This window comes from Melanerpes formicivorus, unplaced genomic scaffold, assembly GCF_026170545.1.
Source record: "Melanerpes formicivorus ecotype bairdi unplaced genomic scaffold, bMelFor1.0.p_v2 SCAF_38, whole genome shotgun sequence".
Taxonomy (NCBI): domain Eukaryota; kingdom Metazoa; phylum Chordata; class Aves; order Piciformes; family Picidae; genus Melanerpes; species Melanerpes formicivorus.
In genome coordinates, this window is record NW_027142390.1 from 941,201 (window position 1) to 959,130 (window position 17,930).

The 17,930-nt window shown below is 60.1% G+C and overlaps 1 protein-coding gene across 2 annotated transcripts in view; it reads right to left on the minus strand.

Annotated features, from left to right (window-relative positions):
• GRM7 (glutamate metabotropic receptor 7) overlaps positions 1 to 17,930 on the minus strand; it is a 186,656-nt gene that overhangs the window by 10,699 nt on the left and 158,027 nt on the right. For both annotated transcript variants that reach the window (XM_068157754.1, XM_068157753.1), the window contains exon 9: positions 7,772 to 8,018. In XM_068157754.1, the coding sequence (XP_068013855.1) occupies positions 7,772 to 8,018 (247 nt within the window). The remainder of the gene's footprint in view (positions 1 to 7,771; positions 8,019 to 17,930) is intronic.

Here is a 17,930-nt window from a genome sequence, read left to right on the forward strand (position 1 = left end):
GGGCTGCAGAGCTGCAGGGCTGCGGGGCAGAGCTGCGGGGCTGCAGAGCTGCAGGGCAGAGCTGCAGAGCTGCTGGGCAGAGCTGCAGAGCTGCTGGGCAGAGCTGCAGGGCTGCTGGGCAGAGCTGCAGGGCAGAGCTGCTGGGCAGAGCTGCAGAGCTGCTGGGCAGAGCTGCAGGGCAGAGCTGGGCTGGGGGCATCTGGTGGCCTCTGCCTCCTGCTCAACAAACCCTGCAGGGCTTTGGCTGCAGCTGCAGAGTTGTGCTGGCAGCCTGGGCTTGGGCTACAGCTTAGATCCTGCTTTGATTTAAGCTTCAGTTTAGATTTGGGCTCAGTTCAAGACCTGGGCTTCAGGTTTGGCTTTAGTTTAAGATTTTCTGGGCTCAGTTTAGGCTTTGCCTTCAATTTAAGATTTGGCTTTAACTTCAGATTTTGCCTACAGCTCAGGGCTGGGCTTTAGAGTTTGTTTCAGTTTAAGGTTTTTGGCTTGAGTTTGGATTTTAGTTTAGCTTTTGGCTCAGCCCAAGATGTTGGTTTCACTTCAGGATTTTTTTGGCTCTCCTTTTTGGCCTTGATTGAAGATTTTTGCCTTCAGTTTAAGGTTTTGGCTCAACTTAAGACTTTGCCTTCAGCCTAAGATTTTTAACTTGAGCTTAAGGTTTTTTTGCCTTCAGTTCAAGGTTTCAGATCAACATTTTGGCTTCAGCTTAAGGTTTTGGGCTTCACTTTCAAACTTGGGCTCATTTTTAGCCTCCCCAGTCCCTCCTCCCCGCTCCATGAGGTCACTCCCAGCTCCTCACAAGCACTTCAGTTGCTCAGGGGGATGGAGGAGGCAAGGTCATGTCTGAGGATGACTGAGGATGGCCAGGAGCAAGCACATAGCACAGGGGAGTCTGCAGCTCTGCCCCGGCAGGAGATGCTTCAGTTCCACATGCACCACCCCCAGCTTGCTGATGGGAGCCCACACAGGCCATGCCCATTCTCAGTGCATGGAGGACAGCAAGGATGGACACACAGAGGTTGTGGCAGGGAGGACAGAGTGCAGGAAGCTCTGTTTGACCATGGGAATGTGCCAAAGGCTGCCTGGGCTGGGGCTGCACTTAACTGAATCAGCTGCCAGGCTCTACCCAACTCACTTCTACTCAACAATAAATGACAGAGAGAGAGAGAAAAAATCCTTCTAGAATCATGGAATCACAGAATCATTCTGCTTGGGAGAGACCTCTGAGTCACTGAGTCCAACCCTGACCCCAGCACTGCCAGCTCACCACTGAACCATGGCCCTCAGCACCACATCTCCAGGGCTTTGGAGCCCCTGCAGGGATGGAGACTGCACCACCTGAATGTGCCTGTCCAGAGCCTCAGCCCCCAAAGCCCCAGAGGATGTCACAGTCCACCCAAGTGACCACACTGCTGAGAGCCAGGCTCACACTGCTCTGAGCCAGGCTCACACTGCTCTCACACTGCTGAGAGCCAGGCTCACACTGCTCTCACACTGCTCTCACACTGCTCTGAGCCAGGCTCACACTGCTCTCACACTGCTCTCACACTGCTCTCACACTGCTGAGAGCCAGGCTCACACTGCTCTCACACTGCTGAGAGCCAGGCTCACACTGCTCTCACACTGCTCTGAGCCAGGCTCACACTGCTCTCACACTGCTCTCACACTGCTCTGAGCCAGGCTCACACTGCTCTCACACTGCTGAGAGCCAGGCTCACACTGCTCTCACACTGCTCTCACACTGCTCTGAGCCAGGCTCACACTGCTCTCACACTGCTCTCACACTGCTCTCACACTGCTGAGAGCCAGGCTCACACTGCTCTCACACTGCTGAGAGCCAGGCTCACACTGCTCTCACACTGCTCTGAGCCAGGCTCACACTGCTCTCACACTGCTCTGAGCCAGGCTCACACTGCTCTCACACTGCTCTCACACTGCTCTGAGCCAGGCTCACACTGCTCTCACACTGCTCTGAGCCAGGCTCACACTGCTCTCACACTGCTCTGAGCCAGGCTCACACTGCTCTCACACTGCTCTCACACTGCTCTGAGCCAGGCTCACACTGCTCTCACACTGCTCTGAGCCAGGCTCACACTGCTCTCACACTGCTCTCACACTGCTCTGAGCCAGGCTCACACTGCTCTCACACTGCTCTCACACTGCTCTCACACTGCTCTGAGCCAGCTCACACTGCTCTCACACTGCTCTCACACTGCTCTCACACTGCTCTGAGCCAGGCTCACAGTGCTCTCACACTGCTCTGAGCCAGGCTCACACTGCTCTCACACTGCTCACACTGCTCTCGCACTGCTCTCACACTGCTCTCACTGCTCTCACACTGCTCTGAGCCAGCTCACACTGCTCTCACACTGCTCTCACACTGCTCTGAGCCAGGCTCACACTGCTCTCACACTGCTCTGAGCCAGGCTCACACTGCTCTCACACTGCTCTCACTGCTCTCACACTGCTCTGAGCCAGCTCACACTGCTCTCACACTGCTCTCACTGCTCTCACACTGCTCTGAGCCAGCTCACACTGCTCTCACACTGCTCTCACACTGCTCTGAGCCAGGCTCACACTGCTCTCACACTGCTCTGAGCCAGCTCACACTGCTCTCACACTGCTCTCACTGCTCTCACACTGCTCTGAGCCAGGCTCACACTGCTCTCACACTGCTCTCACACTGCTCTGAGCCAGGCTCACACTGCTCTCACACTGCTCACACTGCTCTCGCACTGCTCTCACACTGCTCTCACTGCTCTCACACTGCTCTGAGCCAGCTCACACTGCTCTCACACTGCTCTCACACTGCTCTGAGCCAGGCTCACACTGCTCTCACACTGCTCACACTGCTCTCGCACTGCTCTCACACTGCTCTCACTGCTCTCACACTGCTCTGAGCCAGGCTCACACTGCTCTCACACTGCTCTCACACTGCTCTGAGCCAGGCTCACACTGCTCTCACACTGCTCTCACACTGCTCTGAGCCAGGCTCACACTGCTCTCACACTGCTCTCACACTGCTCTGAGCCAGGCTCACACTGCTCTCACACTGCTGAGAGCCAGGCTCACACTGCTCTCACACTGCTCTCACACTGCTCTGAGCCAGGCTCACACTGCTCTCACACTGCTCTCACACTGCTCTGAGCCAGGCTCACACTGCTCTCACACTGCTCTGAGCCAGGCTCACACTGCTCTCACACTGCTCACACTGCTCTGAGCCAGGCTCACACTGCTCTCACACTGCTCTGAGCCAGCTCACACTGCTCTCACACTGCTCTCACACTGCTCTGAGCCAGGCTCACACTGCTCTCACACTGCTCTGAGCCAGCTCACACTGCTCTCACACTGCTCACACTGCTCTGAGCCAGGCTCACACTGCTCACACTGCTCTGAGCCAGGCTCACACTGCTCTCACACTGCTCTGAGCCAGGCTCACACTGCTCTGAGCCAGGCTCACACTGCTCTCACACTGCTCTCACTGCTCTCACACTGCTCTGAGCCAGCTCACACTGCTCTCACACTGCTCTCACTGCTCTCACACTGCTCTGAGCCAGGCTCACACTGCTCTCACACTGCTCTCACACTGCTCTGAGCCAGGCTCACACTGCTCTCACACTGCTCTCACACTGCTCTGAGCCAGGCTCACACTGCTCTCACACTGCTCTGAGCCAGGCTCACACTGCTCTCACACTGCTCTCACACTGCTCTGAGCCAGCTCACACTGCTCTCACACTGCTCTCACTGCTCTCACACTGCTCTGAGCCAGGCTCACACTGCTCTCACACTGCTCTCACACTGCTCTGAGCCAGGCTCACACTGCTCTCACACTGCTCTCACACTGCTCTGAGCCAGGCTCACACTGCTCTCACACTGCTCTGAGCCAGGCTCACACTGCTCTCACACTGCTCTCACACTGCTCTCACACTGCTCTCACACTGCTCTGAGCCAGGCTCACACTGCTCTCACACTGCTCTCACACTGCTCTGAGCCAGGCTCACACTGCTCTCACACTGCTCTGAGCCAGGCTCACACTGCTCTCACACTGCTCTCACACTGCTCTCACACTGCTCTCACACTGCTCTGAGCCAGGCTCACACTGCTCTCACACTGCTCTCACTGCTCTCACACTGCTCTCACACTGCTCTCAGCCAGGCTCACACTGCTCTCACACTGCTCTGAGCCAGGCTCACACTGCTCTCACACTGCTCTGAGCCAGGCTCACACTGCTCTCACACTGCTCTCAGCCAGGCTCACACTGCTCTCACACTGCTCTGAGCCAGGCTCACACTGCTCTCACACTGCTCTCACTGCTCTCACACTGCTCTCACACTGCTCTCAGCCAGGCTCACACTGCTCTCACTGCTCTCACACTGCTGGGCTCAGGCTCAGACCTGAGAGGTTCTAGAGCTCCAAGGTTTCTGGCTCCTCTGTGCTGCCTCCTTCCTTTTGCCACTGCTCAGCAAACTCCTCCAGGGAAGCCTTCTGTCCCCCCCAGCTGCTCCCCCTGCCCAGCCCTGGTTTGTCACTTTGACCACACCATCCCAGCATCCAGCCCAGCCCCCTGCTCCAGCAGGGCTCCCACAGCAGCCTGCCCAGCAGCACAGTGCCCAGGGGGGGTTGGGAGCTCTCCACACCAGGAGACTCCACAACCTCTCTGGGCAGCCTGCTCCAGGCCTCCAGCACCCCCAAAGTGCAGAAGCTTTTCTCTGCACACTCAGCCTTGGCTGCAGAGATGCTGCAGGCCTCCTGCTCACCACCATCTGCTACTGGCCTGCTACTCATCTTCATCTCAGAGCCATCCCCACGGGCAGTGACATCTCCCCCTTGCCACTGGGAGAGCAGCATCCCCTGTGCTGCCAAGGTGTAGGATGGGTTTGGCTGGCAAAGCCCTTCCAGCTCATCCAGCCCAGCCAGCCTCCAGCCCCACCAAGGCTGGTGCCCTCAGCACCACCCCCTGCCCCTGTGCCCCCAAGGAAGGTGTTCCCAGCAGAGCCTGGGGAGCTCAGCTTCCTTCTCAGGGCTGCTTCAAATGAGAGGCAACTCCCTTCCAATGAGGTCTGCTCAGCCAGCCTGCTGCAGCCCCAACCTCCTCATTACCAGACAAGGGAGATGTTGATTTCTCTGTCACTCTGTTTGGCAAAGCCATGAATTAAACCCCCAGAGCTGGGGAAGAGGAGTAATTACATGGAAATCTCAATAATAGCTAAGTATGGGGTGGAGGCTCAAATGTTTTTTCCTCACAGCCTGACACTGAGCTTGCAGCAGAAACAGGAGCAGAGGCTCTCCCTGTCTGCTCAGCTGCAGGCCTGCTGGCAAGCAGCTTCTCAGCCTGGGGGAAGCTCAACCAAAGGCACAGAGAATGGGGAGGGGCTGGAAGGGACCTCTGGAGGCCATCCAGTCCAATCCCCCTGGCCAGAGCAGGACTTGAGGCAGGTCCTCCTTGGGCCCTGCTTTTCCTCCTCCTGGGGCCCCCTGAGATCATCCAGGCCAAGCCCCTGCCAGAGCAGGGCACACAGAGCACATCCAGGCGGGGCTGGAAAGCCTCCAGAGGAGACTCCACAACCTCTCTGCTCCTGGCCTCCAGCACCTTCACACCAAAGAAGTTTCTCCTCACCTTGAGGTGGAGCCTCCTGGGCTCCAGATTGTGTCCATTGCCCTTTGTCCTGTCCCAGGACACCACTGGACAGAGCCTGGGGCCCCTCCCTGCCCCCCACCCTTCAGATGTTTATAGACACCAAGCAGCTCCCCTCTGGGGCTGCTCCTCTGCAGGCTCTCAGCCCCAGGGCTCTCAGCCTGTCCTCCTCACACAGCTGTCCCAGGCCCTGCAGCATCCCCACAGCCTCTGCTGGGCTCTCTCCACTCCATCCCTGTCCCTCTTGACCTGGACACAACCCTCCAGCTGTGGCCTCATGAGAGCAAGATGAACTCATCACACGGATGGGAGCTGCTGTGCACCAAGTGCTGCCCATCTGAGTCTGCTGCAAACATCTCTTAGCAGGAGGAAGCTGGTGGATGAGTGGAAGCAGGCAGATGCCAGGTGGCAAACTGGGATGAGAAGAGAGCTGTGGCCTTAGCACATTCCCCTCAGCATGAAAGTCCTCTCAGCTGACAGCTGGGGAGGAAAGCCTGTGGAGCTCCTTGCTTCCCACATGTCCCAGCAGTGACATTCCCACTCCCCACTCCCCATTGCCCCTGCTGGCTGGCAGTCAGGGGCACTGCCTTGCAGGAACCTTTCCTCCCACCTGAATGCAGCTTCCTCTCCACTCCCCCCAGCCCCAGTGCCCAGCACAGCTCTCCCAAGTGCTCTGCAGGCCTCTCCTGAGCTCAGCTCCCTGCACACCACAGGCTGTGCACAGCTCTGGAGCCCTCCATATAGGGAGGACCTGGAGCTGATGGAGAGGGTCCAGAGGAGGCCACCAAAATGATCAGGGGGTTGGAGCAGCTCTGCTACAAGGCCAGGCTGAGGGAGCTGGGGGTGTTCAGTCTGGAGAGGAGAAGGCTCCAGGGAGACCTCAGAGCAGCCGGCCAGGAGCTGAAGGGGGCTGCAGGAAGGATGGAGAGAGACTGTTTGCAAGGGCCTCTGGTGACAGGACCAGGGGCAATGGCTTCAGACTAGAGAAGGGCAGATTTGGATTGGTTGTGAGGAACAAGCTCTGCACCAGGAGGCTGCTGGAACACTGCAACAGGTTGCCCAGGGAGGGGGTTGGGGATCCACCCCTGGAGATACTCAAGGTCAGGCTGGGCAGGGCTCTGGGCAACCTGATCCAGTTGGGGATCATAGAATCACAGAATTGTTAAGATTGGGAGGGAGCTCAAGGCTCAGCCAGCCCCAACCCCCTGCCATGGGCAGGGACACCTCACACCTCAGCAGGTTGCTCACAGCCACATCCAGCCTGGCTGCAAACACCTCCAGGCAGGAGGCTTCCACCACCTCCCTGGGCAGCCTGTGCCAGGCTCTCACCACCCTCCTGGCCAACAACTTCTTCCTCACAGCCAACTTCAATCTCCCCACTTCTAGCTCTGCTCCATCCCCCCCAGTCCTATCCCTCCCTGACACCCTCACAAGTCCCTCCCCAGCTTTCCTGCAGCCCCCTGCAGGTACTGGAAGGCCACAATGAGGTCTCCTGGGAGCCTTCTCCTCTCCAGACTGAGCAACCTCATAGGAGAAGGAGAAGGAGAAGGAGAAGGAGAAGGAGAAGGAGAAGGAGAAGGAGAAGGAGAAGGAGAAGGAGAAGGAGAAGGAGAAGGAGAAGGAGAAGGAGAAGGAGAAGGAGAAGGAGAAGGAGAAGGAGAAGGAGAAGGAGAAGGAGAAGGAGAAGGAGAAGGAGAAGGAGAAGGAGAAGGAGAAGGAGAAGGAGAGGGAGAAGGAGAAGGAGAGGGAGAAGGAGAGGGAGAAGGAGAGGGAGAAGGAGAAGGAGAGGGAGAGGGAGAAGGAGAGGGAGAGGGAGAAGGAGAGGGAGAGGGAGAAGGAGAGGAGAGGGAGAAAGAGAGGAGAGGGACAAAGAGAGGAGAGGGAGAAGGAGAGGAGAGGGAGAAGAGAGGAGAGGGAGAAGGAGAGGAGAGGGAGAAGGAGAGGAGAAGAAAGGGAAGAGCAGCCTCATCCGTAGCCTTGTCGGGCAGGGGCAGCAGGTGGGGAGAGGCAGAGCCCAGCGCCCGCTCTCTGCACTGGGGCTGTCCCTGCTGGCCGGGGGGCAGGGGCGGGGGGCCGGGCGAGCTCCGGGGGTCCCTCCCGGCCCGGGCCGCGCCGCGGGGCGCTGCCGGCACTCACTGTTGGGGTCGGCGCTCTCGCAGAGCTCGGTCTTGGCCTCGCCGTTGGGTCTGTCGCTGGGCTTGTGCGAGAGCCGCGAGGACATGGTGGCCGCCGTCACCACCGCCTTGAAGCTGCGCTTCCGCTTCTGCACGTTCAGCTCCGGGTGGAAGATGATGATGTAGACCTTCGGCATGTACAGCATCCCCAGGGCCACCGAGGCGCTCAAGTTCATGGATATGGTGAGGGTGGTGGTCTGGATGTAGAGCTGAGGGGAGAGACGGCAGAGGGGAGTCACGGAGCCGCCCCGCGGGCGCTGGGCTCGGAGCGCAGCCTGGGGAGCGCTTTGGACAAGGGCTGGGAGTGCCAGGCTGAGGAACAATGGCTCGGAGCTGGGAGAGGGGAGACTGAGACTGGAGAGGAGGAAGAGATCCTTGAGAGTGAGGGGAGTGAGGCACTGGAACAGGCTGCCCAGGGAGGCTGAGGATTTCTCTCCCTGGAGGTGGTCAAGGGCAGGCTGGGTGAAGCCTTGAGCAGCTGAGAGGCATCCTGCCCATGGAGGAGCTGATCTCTGAGGTCTCTTCCACCCTGAGCCAGTCCTCGAGTCCATCATCAACTATTTCTGTTTGCTCTCAGGGGGCCGAAGGTTAAAGGATTCCTCAGCCAGAGGGCGGCTGAAGGTTAGAGGATTCCTCAGCCAGGGAGGGGCTGAAGGTTAAAGGATTCCTCAGCCAGAGGGGACTGAAGGTTAAAGGATTCCTCAGCCAGGGAGGGGCTGAAGGTTAAAGGATTCCTCAGCCAGAGGGGACTGAAGGTTCCTCCATCAGAGAGGTCCTCTGCAGCACCAAGGCAGGCAGGTTCCTACCCCGCAAATGCCAAGGGGAGATAAAAGGAGAGGGAGAAAAGAGATTTGTCGAACAAGGGCAGCTGAGTGGCACACAATGGAGCTCAGACAAACGCAGCCCGGGGAGATAAGGGACGCCCGGAGATAGGTTTGTTGCGCGGGGCCGGGGCTTTGTCTGCTTTATCTCTGCCTCCCGGCTCTCCCAGGCGGACAGGGAAATGTCACTTAGGTGGAACTGTTCCATTTCTTCTTCCCCTCCTGCCGATAACCTCCCCGAGAGCTTCGGGAGCTGAACGGAAACGGCAGGCGCCGAGCGCCAAGGGCGACAGAAGCGACGCCGGGAGGCTGGGAGCCGGCTGGGGAAGCCGCTGGGTGCACAGCCCCCGGGTGCACAGCCCCGGGGTGCACAGCCCCCGGGCATGGGAGGGCTGGGAAGGGACCTCTGGAGATCGTCATCCAGGCCGGCCCCACCTCGAGAAGGTCACACGGGGACACAGCCGGGTGGGTTTGGCACGGCTCCGGAGATGGAGGCTCCTGCAGCTCTCTGGGCAGCCTGCTCCAGTGTCCAGCACCCTGGAACTAAGGAAGCTCCTCCCCAGGTTCAGGTGGAACTGCTGATGGTGCAGTTTGTGCCCCCTGCCCCCTGCCCAGAGCTGAACCCAGCACTCAAGGAGCAGCCTCCCCAGTGCCCAGCCCAGGGGCACAATCCCTGCCCTGCTCCTGCTGCCCACAGCATTCCTCATCCAGGCCAGGCTGCTGGGGGCCTCCTTGCCCCCCTGGGCACTGCTGCCTCATCTTCAGCTGCTGGCACCCAGCCCCCCCCAGGGCCCTCCATGCCAGGCAGCTTCCAGCCACTCTGCCCCCAGCCTGGAGCCTTCCTGGGCTTGCTGTGGCCCAAGGGCAGGACTCAGCCCTTGGCTTTGTTGAGCCTCAGCCCACTGCCCTCAGCCATGGATCCAGCCTGGCCACATCCCTCTGCAGAGCCTCCCTGCCCTCCAGCAGACCACCACTGCCACCCAGCTTGGTGCCAGCTCACTGAGGGTGCCTCAGTGCCCTCTCCCAGGTCATTGCTGAAGGTGTTCAAGAGAGCTGGAGCAGCACTGAGCCCTGGGAGCAGCACTGGTGAGCAGAGCCCAGCTGGGGTTAGCTCCATTCACCAGCTCTCCATTCCCCAGCTGCATTCAGCTCCATTCACAACTGGACTCAGCTCCATTCCCCAGCTGGCTTCAGCTCCATTCACAGCTGGATTCACAGCTCCATTCCCCAGCTGCATTCAGCTCCATTCCCCAACCAGATGTAACTCCATTTCCAAATCCCTTTAACTCCAGTTCCAGCTGTCTCTGACTCCAGTTCCAGCTGCTGGGGCACAGAAGCTGACCCCAGAGCTGCAGGGAAGTGCCTTTAGGAGCCAGGAAGCCTTTTTGCAGGCTGCCACCTTGCATTCCCAGCCTGAGCAGGAGGAGCTCTCCTTGCCCTGGCTCAGCTCACCCTCATTGCACAGCCAGTGGCCTTGCTTTTGCAGTATGGAAATGAAGAGGTAACTGGAGATATTTTGGGCCTCCTGTTATCACAAACCAATTTCTCTCCCTTTTTTGTGTCCCTCCCCCACCTCCTCTAGAGGAGTTGTGACAAATGCTCTTGCACAGGGAGCAGACAGTTTATGAATCTCCCAGGAGGCTCTGCCAGGTCCTTGGAAGATTCTCTCTCCTTCTCTGCTTTTATTTTTGTGCAAGCAGGAGAATGAGAAACATCCTTCAATAAAAATGAAAATGAGCTTCCAGGAGCTGTGTTTGCCACCAGAGGAAGAGATGGGAAGTGACAGGCCTGGAATGTCAATGTGCCCCCAGGGACCTGGGTGTCTGACAGCCCACACCCAGCCAGGCTGCCTGCAGGACCGCAGGGGAATGGCCCTTGGCCAGGGAGCTTGGTGCTGCTTGGCCTTGGGCTTGAAACTGGCTCTGCTTAGGAAGGACCCAGGGCCTCCAACAAAGGCTGGGGATGGTGCCCAGCCCACCACGAGAGGCTGTGGCACATTTGTCACAGAGCAGCATCAGCTGGCTCACTGCTCCAGGACCCTGGGCTGGAGTCAGCCTGGAAGATCCTCTGGTGGCAAAGTGCCCTCCAGACTTCCCCTGTCACAAAGGACCTCTGAAACATCTCCAGGCACAGAGCACCCCTGGAGCTCCTGCAGGCACAGAGCACCCCTGGAGCTTCTTCAGGCACAAAGGACCTCTGAAACATCTCCACTCACAGAGCACCCCTGGAGCTCCTGCAGGCACAGAGCACCCCTGGAGCTTCTTCAGGCACAAAGGACCTCTGAAACATCTCCAGGCACAAAGCACCCCTGGAGCTTCTCCTGTCCCAAAGCACCCCTGGAGCTCCTGCAGGCACAGAGCACCCCTGGAGCTTCTGCACTCACAGAGCACCCCTGGAGCTCCTGCAGGCACAGAGCACCCCTGGAGCTTCTGCAGGCACAAAGGACCTCTGAAACATCTCCACTCACAGAGCACCCCTGGAGCTTCTCCTGTCACAGAGCACCCCTGGAGCTTCCCCAGGCACAGAGCACCCCTGGAGCTTCTGCAGTCACAGAGCACCCCTGGAGCTTCCCCAGGCACAGAGCACCCCTGGAGCTTCTGCAGTCACAAAGCACCCCTGGAGCTTCTGCAGGCACAGAGCACCCCTGGAGCTCCTGCAGGCACAGAGCACCCCTGGAGCTTCTGCAGGCACAGAGCACCCCTGGAGCTTCTGCAGGCACAGAGCACCCCTGGAGCTCCTGCAGGCACAGAGCACCCCTGGAGCTTCTGCAGTCACAAAGCACCCCTGGAGCTTCTGCAGGCACAGAGCACCCCTGGAGCTTCTGCACTCACAGAGCACCCCTGGAGCTCCTGCAGGCACAAAGCACCCCTGGAGCTTCCCCAGGCACAGAGCACCCCTGGAGCTTCTGCAGTCACAAAGCACCCCTGGAGCTCCTGCAGGCACAGAGCACCCCTGGAGCTTCTGCAGTCACAAAGCACCCCTGGAGCTCCTGCAGGCACAGAGCACCCCTGGAGCTTCTGCAGTCACAAAGCACCCCTGGAGCTTCTGCAGGCACAGAGCACCCCTGGAGCTTCTGCAGTCACAAAGCACCCCTGGAGCTTCTGCAGGCACAGAGCACCCCTGGAGCTTCTGCACTCACAGAGCACCCCTGGAGCTTCTGCAGGCACAAAGCACCCCTGGAGCTTCCCCAGGCACAGAGCACCCCTGGAGCTTCTGCAGGCACAAAGCACCCCTGGAGCTTCCCCAGGCACAGAGCACCCCTGGAGCTTCTGCAGGCACAGAGCACCCCTGGAGCTTCCCCAGGCACAGAGCACCCCTGGAGCTTCTGCACTCACAGAGCACCCCTGGAGCTCCTGCAGGCACAGAGCACCCCTGGAGCTTCTGCAGGCACAGAGCACCCCTGGAGCTTCTGCAGGCACAGAGCACCCCTGGAGCTTCTGCAGGCACAGAGCACCCCTGGAGCTCCTGCAGGCACAGAGCACCCCTGGAGCTCCTGCAGGCACAGAGCACCCCTGGAGCTTCTGCACTCACAGAGCACCCCTGGAGCTTCTGCACTCACAGAGCACCCCTGGAGCTTCCCCAGTCACAGAGCACCCCTGGAGCTTCTCCTGTCCCAAGGCACCCCTAAATCTGCTCTGGACTCTGCCACCTGCAGCACCAGCAGCTGCCTGCATCCTCCTGGGGACTCCTTCTCTCCTCTCCCCCTGGCAGGCAGGACTCGCTGTGGCCACAGCCCTGCATGGGCTGCTGGGGGTGGTGAAGGTCCTCCAGGCTGCCCTTCTGCTCTGGCAGCAGCATGCCCTGCAGGAGGGACCCCCAGGCAGCTGCAGGAGCTGCTCTTCCCCTTGGCTTCACCGGGGGATGCTTCAGGACAGCTGAACCCAGGCAGCCACATCCTGCAGAGGGGCAGCAGCACCCCTGGGGGGTGAGCTCCCCTGCCTGCCCTGCATCACTAATCCTCTTCCCATGCCCTGCTGAGGCTCCCCAGCGGCCTGAGCACACCCAGGCTCCTGCTGCTGGCTCCCAGGGCTGAGGACACTCTCTGGCTTTCTGCACTCGGGTGGCAGCAGTTCAAGTGCAGGTAATGCCACACCTCCTGGTGACTTCCAGCCCCCTGCCTGCACCCCCAGCCTCCTAAGCACCATGAGCTGCTCAGGCTGCCACTGGCAGAGCCCTTTGGAGGCCCAGAGAAATGCTTTTGCCCAGACTAGCAGGTTTGAGCAGAGCTTAAGGAAACTGAGTTCCCTTGCTTCTGACCTGGTCTACAGGCACAGAATCACAGAGTTGTTTGGGCTGGAAGGGACCTCAGCAGCATCTGCAGCCCCTGGACACCCATGGGCTCCATCCAAAGCAGGGAGAGCAGCAGGGCCAGGGAGGGGATTCTGCCTCTCTGCTCTGCTGAGACTCCCTCACAGCAAACAACTTTCTCCTCCTGCTCAGATGGAGCCTCCTGGGTGCCAGTCTGTGCCCCCTGCCCCTTGTGCTGTCCCTGGGCACCACTGAGCAGAGCCTGGCCCCAGCCTCTTGCCCCCCACAGCAGCTTTCAGCCACCTCTGTGTCCCAGCAGGTCCCTGCTGCTCTGAGGGCTTCTCCCCCTCCCTCTACTGCTGATCAAGTGAGCAAAGAGCAGAGAGTGTGCTGAGCTCTCTTCAGGTGAGAGCTCTCCGTTCACCCTAGAAACCAGAGACTCCTCCTTGCAGATCAGCCCCAGGGCTGATAACTGAGAGCCAGAGGGGGCCTGGGCCAGTGCCTCCCAAGCTTTGAGCCAGAGATTCCTCCTCTTGCTGCTGAGAGGAGAAGCTGTGGAGCGAGGGGAGGCTCAGGCTGAGGAGGCACCACCAGCCAGGCAGAAAACAGAGCAGCAGCAGTGGCTCCAGGCCCCCAGCCAAACCTTTCATGTTCTATCCACTGCTACATCGACTCAAGCAGCTCAGCTTCCACAATTTAATCTCCAAAGGTGAGCAGGAGTCAGCAGTGTTACACTGCATGACAACAGCCACTGCTCCTGCTCCAGCAAACACACCAGGGACTGGGGCTAGCAATTGCTTCCCTGCTTGTTGCCTTGCAGGGCTATAAATAACCAGCTCCATGCCCACCTCTGCTCCCCTCCCGGCAGGGACTGACATTCAGGGCTGGGCTGCAGCCTGGGGAGCAGGGCATGCAGCCCCTGGGGGCTAGGGGAGCAGGGGATGCAGCCCCTAGGGGCTAGGGGAGCAGGGGATGCAGCCCCTGGGGGCTAGGGGAGCAGGGGATGCAGCCCCTGGGGGCTAAGGGAGCAGGGGATGCAGCCCCTGGGGGGAGGCTGTGCTGGGCCAGGGGAGCAGGGGATGCAGCCCCTGGGGGGAGGCTGTGCTGGGCTAGGGGAGCAGGGGATGCAGCCCCTGGGGGGAGGCTGTGCTGGGCCAGGGGAGCAGGGGATGCAGCCCCTGGGGGAGGCTGTGCTGGGTTAGGGGAGCAGGGGATGCAGCCCCTGGGGGGAGGCTGTGCTGGGTTAGGGGAGCAGGGGATGCAGCCCCTGGGGGGAGGCTGTGCTGGGTTAGGGGAGCAGGGGATGCAGCCCCTGGGGGGAGGCTGTGCTGGGCCAGGGGAGCAGGGGATGCAGCCCCTGGGGGAGGCTGTGTTGGGCCAGGGGAGCAGGGGATGCAGCCCCTGGGGGGCTAGGGGAGCAGGGGATGCAGCCCCTGGGGGGAGGCTGTGCTGGGTTAGGGGAGCAGGGGATGCAGCCCCTGGGGGGGCCATGGCCACAGGGTTCTGGACCCCTCCAGGGCACCTCCAGGCATGGGACCCCACCACCTCCCTGGGCAGCCTGTGCCAGCCCCAGACCTCTCTGGCAGCACAGAAAGTTTTCCTCCCCTCCAGCCTAGCCCTGCCCTGGCACAATTCCAGGCCATTTCCTCCCCTTCCCTTTGGTCATTTGCTTGGGGGACAGAGCCCTGCAGCAGGCTGCCCAGGGAGGTTGTGGAGTCTCCTTCCCTGGAGGCCTTCAGCACCCACCTGGATGTGTTCCTGGGTGCCCTGCCCTGCTTGGGCAGGGTTGGGTTGGTGGTCTCCAGAGGTCCCTCCCAAGCTCTACCACTCTGTGATTCTCTATTCCAGGATCTCCAGGTGAGGTGGCATCTCAGTCACAGCTGCCCTGAGGTTGTGCCAGGCTGGAGAGGAGGAACAATCTCTGTGCTGGAAGGGGGTCAGGGCCTGGCAGAGGCTGCCCAGGGGGGTGGTGGAGTCCCCATGCCTGGGGGTGCTGCAGAGCCCTGTGGCCATGGCCCTTGGCGCCAGGGCTTGGTGGCTGCGGCTGGCAGTTGGCCTCAAGGGCCTTGGGATGCCTTTTCCAACCCCAACACTTCCCTGCCTGGGGGAGTTTGGCTGTGTTTGAAGCAGGCAGCTCAGGAGATGCCATCAGCAAGCCCCAGAGCTGCCTCCTCCCTCGGCCTGCCGGCGCCGCTGGGTGTCACGGCTGCGGCCTCGGGGAGCGCAGCGCCAGGAGCAGCACGAGCGATGAACCAGCCCCAGCTCCTATGATTGCAGTAATGGCTTTTCCCTCTCTGCCTGCCTGAGCACTTAGCTCCTTTCAGCTCCCAATAATTCATCTGTCACTTCTCCCTGAGATGACATCATCAGAGAGAAGCCTTCAGCTCCTTCCTCGCCCTCTCCGCTGCGCTGCTAAATTGGCTGCCACACAGGCTTGGCATCGCAGGGCACTGGGTGCCAGGCTTCAGCTGCTGTTATAAATCATCTTTCCTCCACACTCATTGCATTTCATTCATTTTATCCATGGCCAGAGATTAGAGTTCAAATGAAATAGATTTTGCTATCCCTCTGCACTCCAAACCTCGCCACTCCAGCAGGCCTCCCCTCCCCTCCCCTCCCCTCCCCTCAGCTGCTGAATAATGCAGTGGAAAAGGAGGGGAAGAGCCCCCAGCACCCAGAGCCCAAGCCCTGCACTCCTCAGGCTGAGAGCCTGAGGGAAGTCAAGCCAGGATTCATGGAATCCTAGGATGGGCTGGGTTGGAAGGGACCTTAAAGATCACCCAGTGCCAGCCAGGGACAGCTCTCACCAGCCCAGGCTGCTCAGGGCCTCATCCAGCCTGGCCCTGAACACCTCCAGGGAGGAGGCAGCCACAGCCTCCCTGGGCAGCCTGTGCCAGGCTCTCCCCACCCTCCCTGCCTGCCTTGGCTGTGTCCCTGTAGCCTGGGTGGGGATCCTCCTGGGGAGCTCCTGGTGGGGATGGCACCTAGGCAAGAGCAGACAGCCCTGGGGAGCTCCTTGGAAGGGGAAGCAGGAGGTGATGCCAAGAGCTGGGTGCACTCAGCTGGGGGATTTGAGGTGGTGTGACCATGAGCTGGCTCTTGCCAGGCAGTATGAGATCTGCAGTTCCCCCACTCACAGGTTGGTAGAGGTTGGGAGGGAGCTCTGGAGCTCACCCAACCCCCTGCCCCAGCAGGGCTCCCACAGCAGCTTGGAGCTCACCCAGCCCAAGCTCCTGCTCCAGCAGGGCTCCCACAGCAGCTTGGAGCTCACCCAGCCCCAGCCCCCTGCCCCAGCAGGGCTCCCACAGCAGCTTGGAGCTCACCCAGCCCCAGCCCCCTGCCCCAGCAGGGCTCCCACAGCAGCTTGGAGCTCACCCAGCCCCAGCCCCTGCCCCAGCAGGGCTCCCACAGCAGCTTGGAGCTCACCCAGCGCCAGCCCCTGCCCCAGCAGGGCTCCCACAGCAGCTTGGAGCTCACCCAGCCCCAGCCCCCTGCTCCAGCAGGGCTCCCACAGCAGCTTGCCCAGGGGCACAGTGCCCAGAGAGGGTTGGGAGCTCTCCACAGCCTCTCTGGGCAGCCTGCTCCAGGCCTCCAGCTCCTTAAGAGTATCACAGTATCACAGTATCACAGTATCACCCAGGTTGGAAAGGACCTCGAGGATCATCGAGTCCAACCTGACACCGCAGACCCCATGCCTAGACCATGGCACCAAGTGCCACGTCCAATCTCCCCTTGAACGCCTCCAGGGTCGATGACTCAACCACCTCCCTGGGCAACCCATTCCAATGCCGAATGACTCGCTCGGTGAAGAACTTCCTCCTCACCTCGAGTCTGAACCTCCCCTGGCGCAGCTTGAGACTGTGTCCCCTTGTTCTGGTGCTGGTTGCCTGGGAGAAGAGGCCAACTCCCTCCTGGCTACAACCACCCTTCAGGTAGTTGTAGAGGGCAATAAGGTCACCCCTGAGCCTCCTCTTCTCCAGGCTAAACAATCCCAGCTCCCTCAGCCTCTCCTCATAGGGCTTGTGTTCAAGGCCTCTCACCAGCCTTGTTGCCCTTCTCTGGACACGCTCAAGTGTCTCAATGTCCTTCTTAAACTGAGGAGCCCAGAACTGGACACAGTACTCAAGGTGCGGCCTAACCAGAGCAGAGTACAGGGGCACTATGACCTCCCTGCTCCTGCTGGCCACACTATTCCTAATGCAGGCCAGAATGCTATTGGCCCTCCTGGCCACCTGAGCACACTGCTGGCTCATATTCAGGTGGCTGTCGATCAGCACACCCAGGTCCCTCTCTGTCTGGGAGCTCTCCAGCCACTCCGACCCCAGCCTATAGCTCTGCATGGGATTGCCGTAGCCAAAGTGCAGCACTCGGCACTTGGACTTGTTGAAAGCCATCCTATTGGACTCTGCCCATCTGTCCAGTCGGTCGAGGTCCTTCTGCAGAGCCTTTCTACCCTCTAATTGACTAACATCTGCCCCTAACTTTGTGTCATCTGCAAACTTGCTGATGACTGACTCTACCCCTTCATCCAGATCATCAACGAATATGTTGAAGAGGACAGGGCCCAGCACTGATCCCTGGGGGACACCACTGGTGACTGGCCTCCAGCTGGATGCGGCACCGTTCACGACCACTCTCTGGGCCCGGCCCTCCAGCCAGTTCCTAACCCAGCACAGAGTGTAATGGTCCAAGCCACGGGCTGACAGCTTAGCCAGCAGTTTGCTGTGGGGGACGGTGTCAAAGGCCTTGCTGAAGTCTAGGTAGACCACATCCACAGGCCTCCCCACATCCACCAGGCGGGTCACCTGATCATAGAAAGAGATCAGGTTGGAGAGGCAGGATCTGCCCTTCCTGAATCCATGTTGGCTGGACCTGAGCCCTTGGCCATCCTTCAGGTGCGCAGTTATTGCTGCCAGGATAATCTGCTCCATCACTTTCCCTGGCACTGAGGTCAGGCTGACCGGCCTGGAGCTTCCAGGTGCCTCCATCCGACCCTTCTCGTGGATGGGGACCACGTTGGCCAGTTTCCAGTCATCTGGGACCTCACCAGTG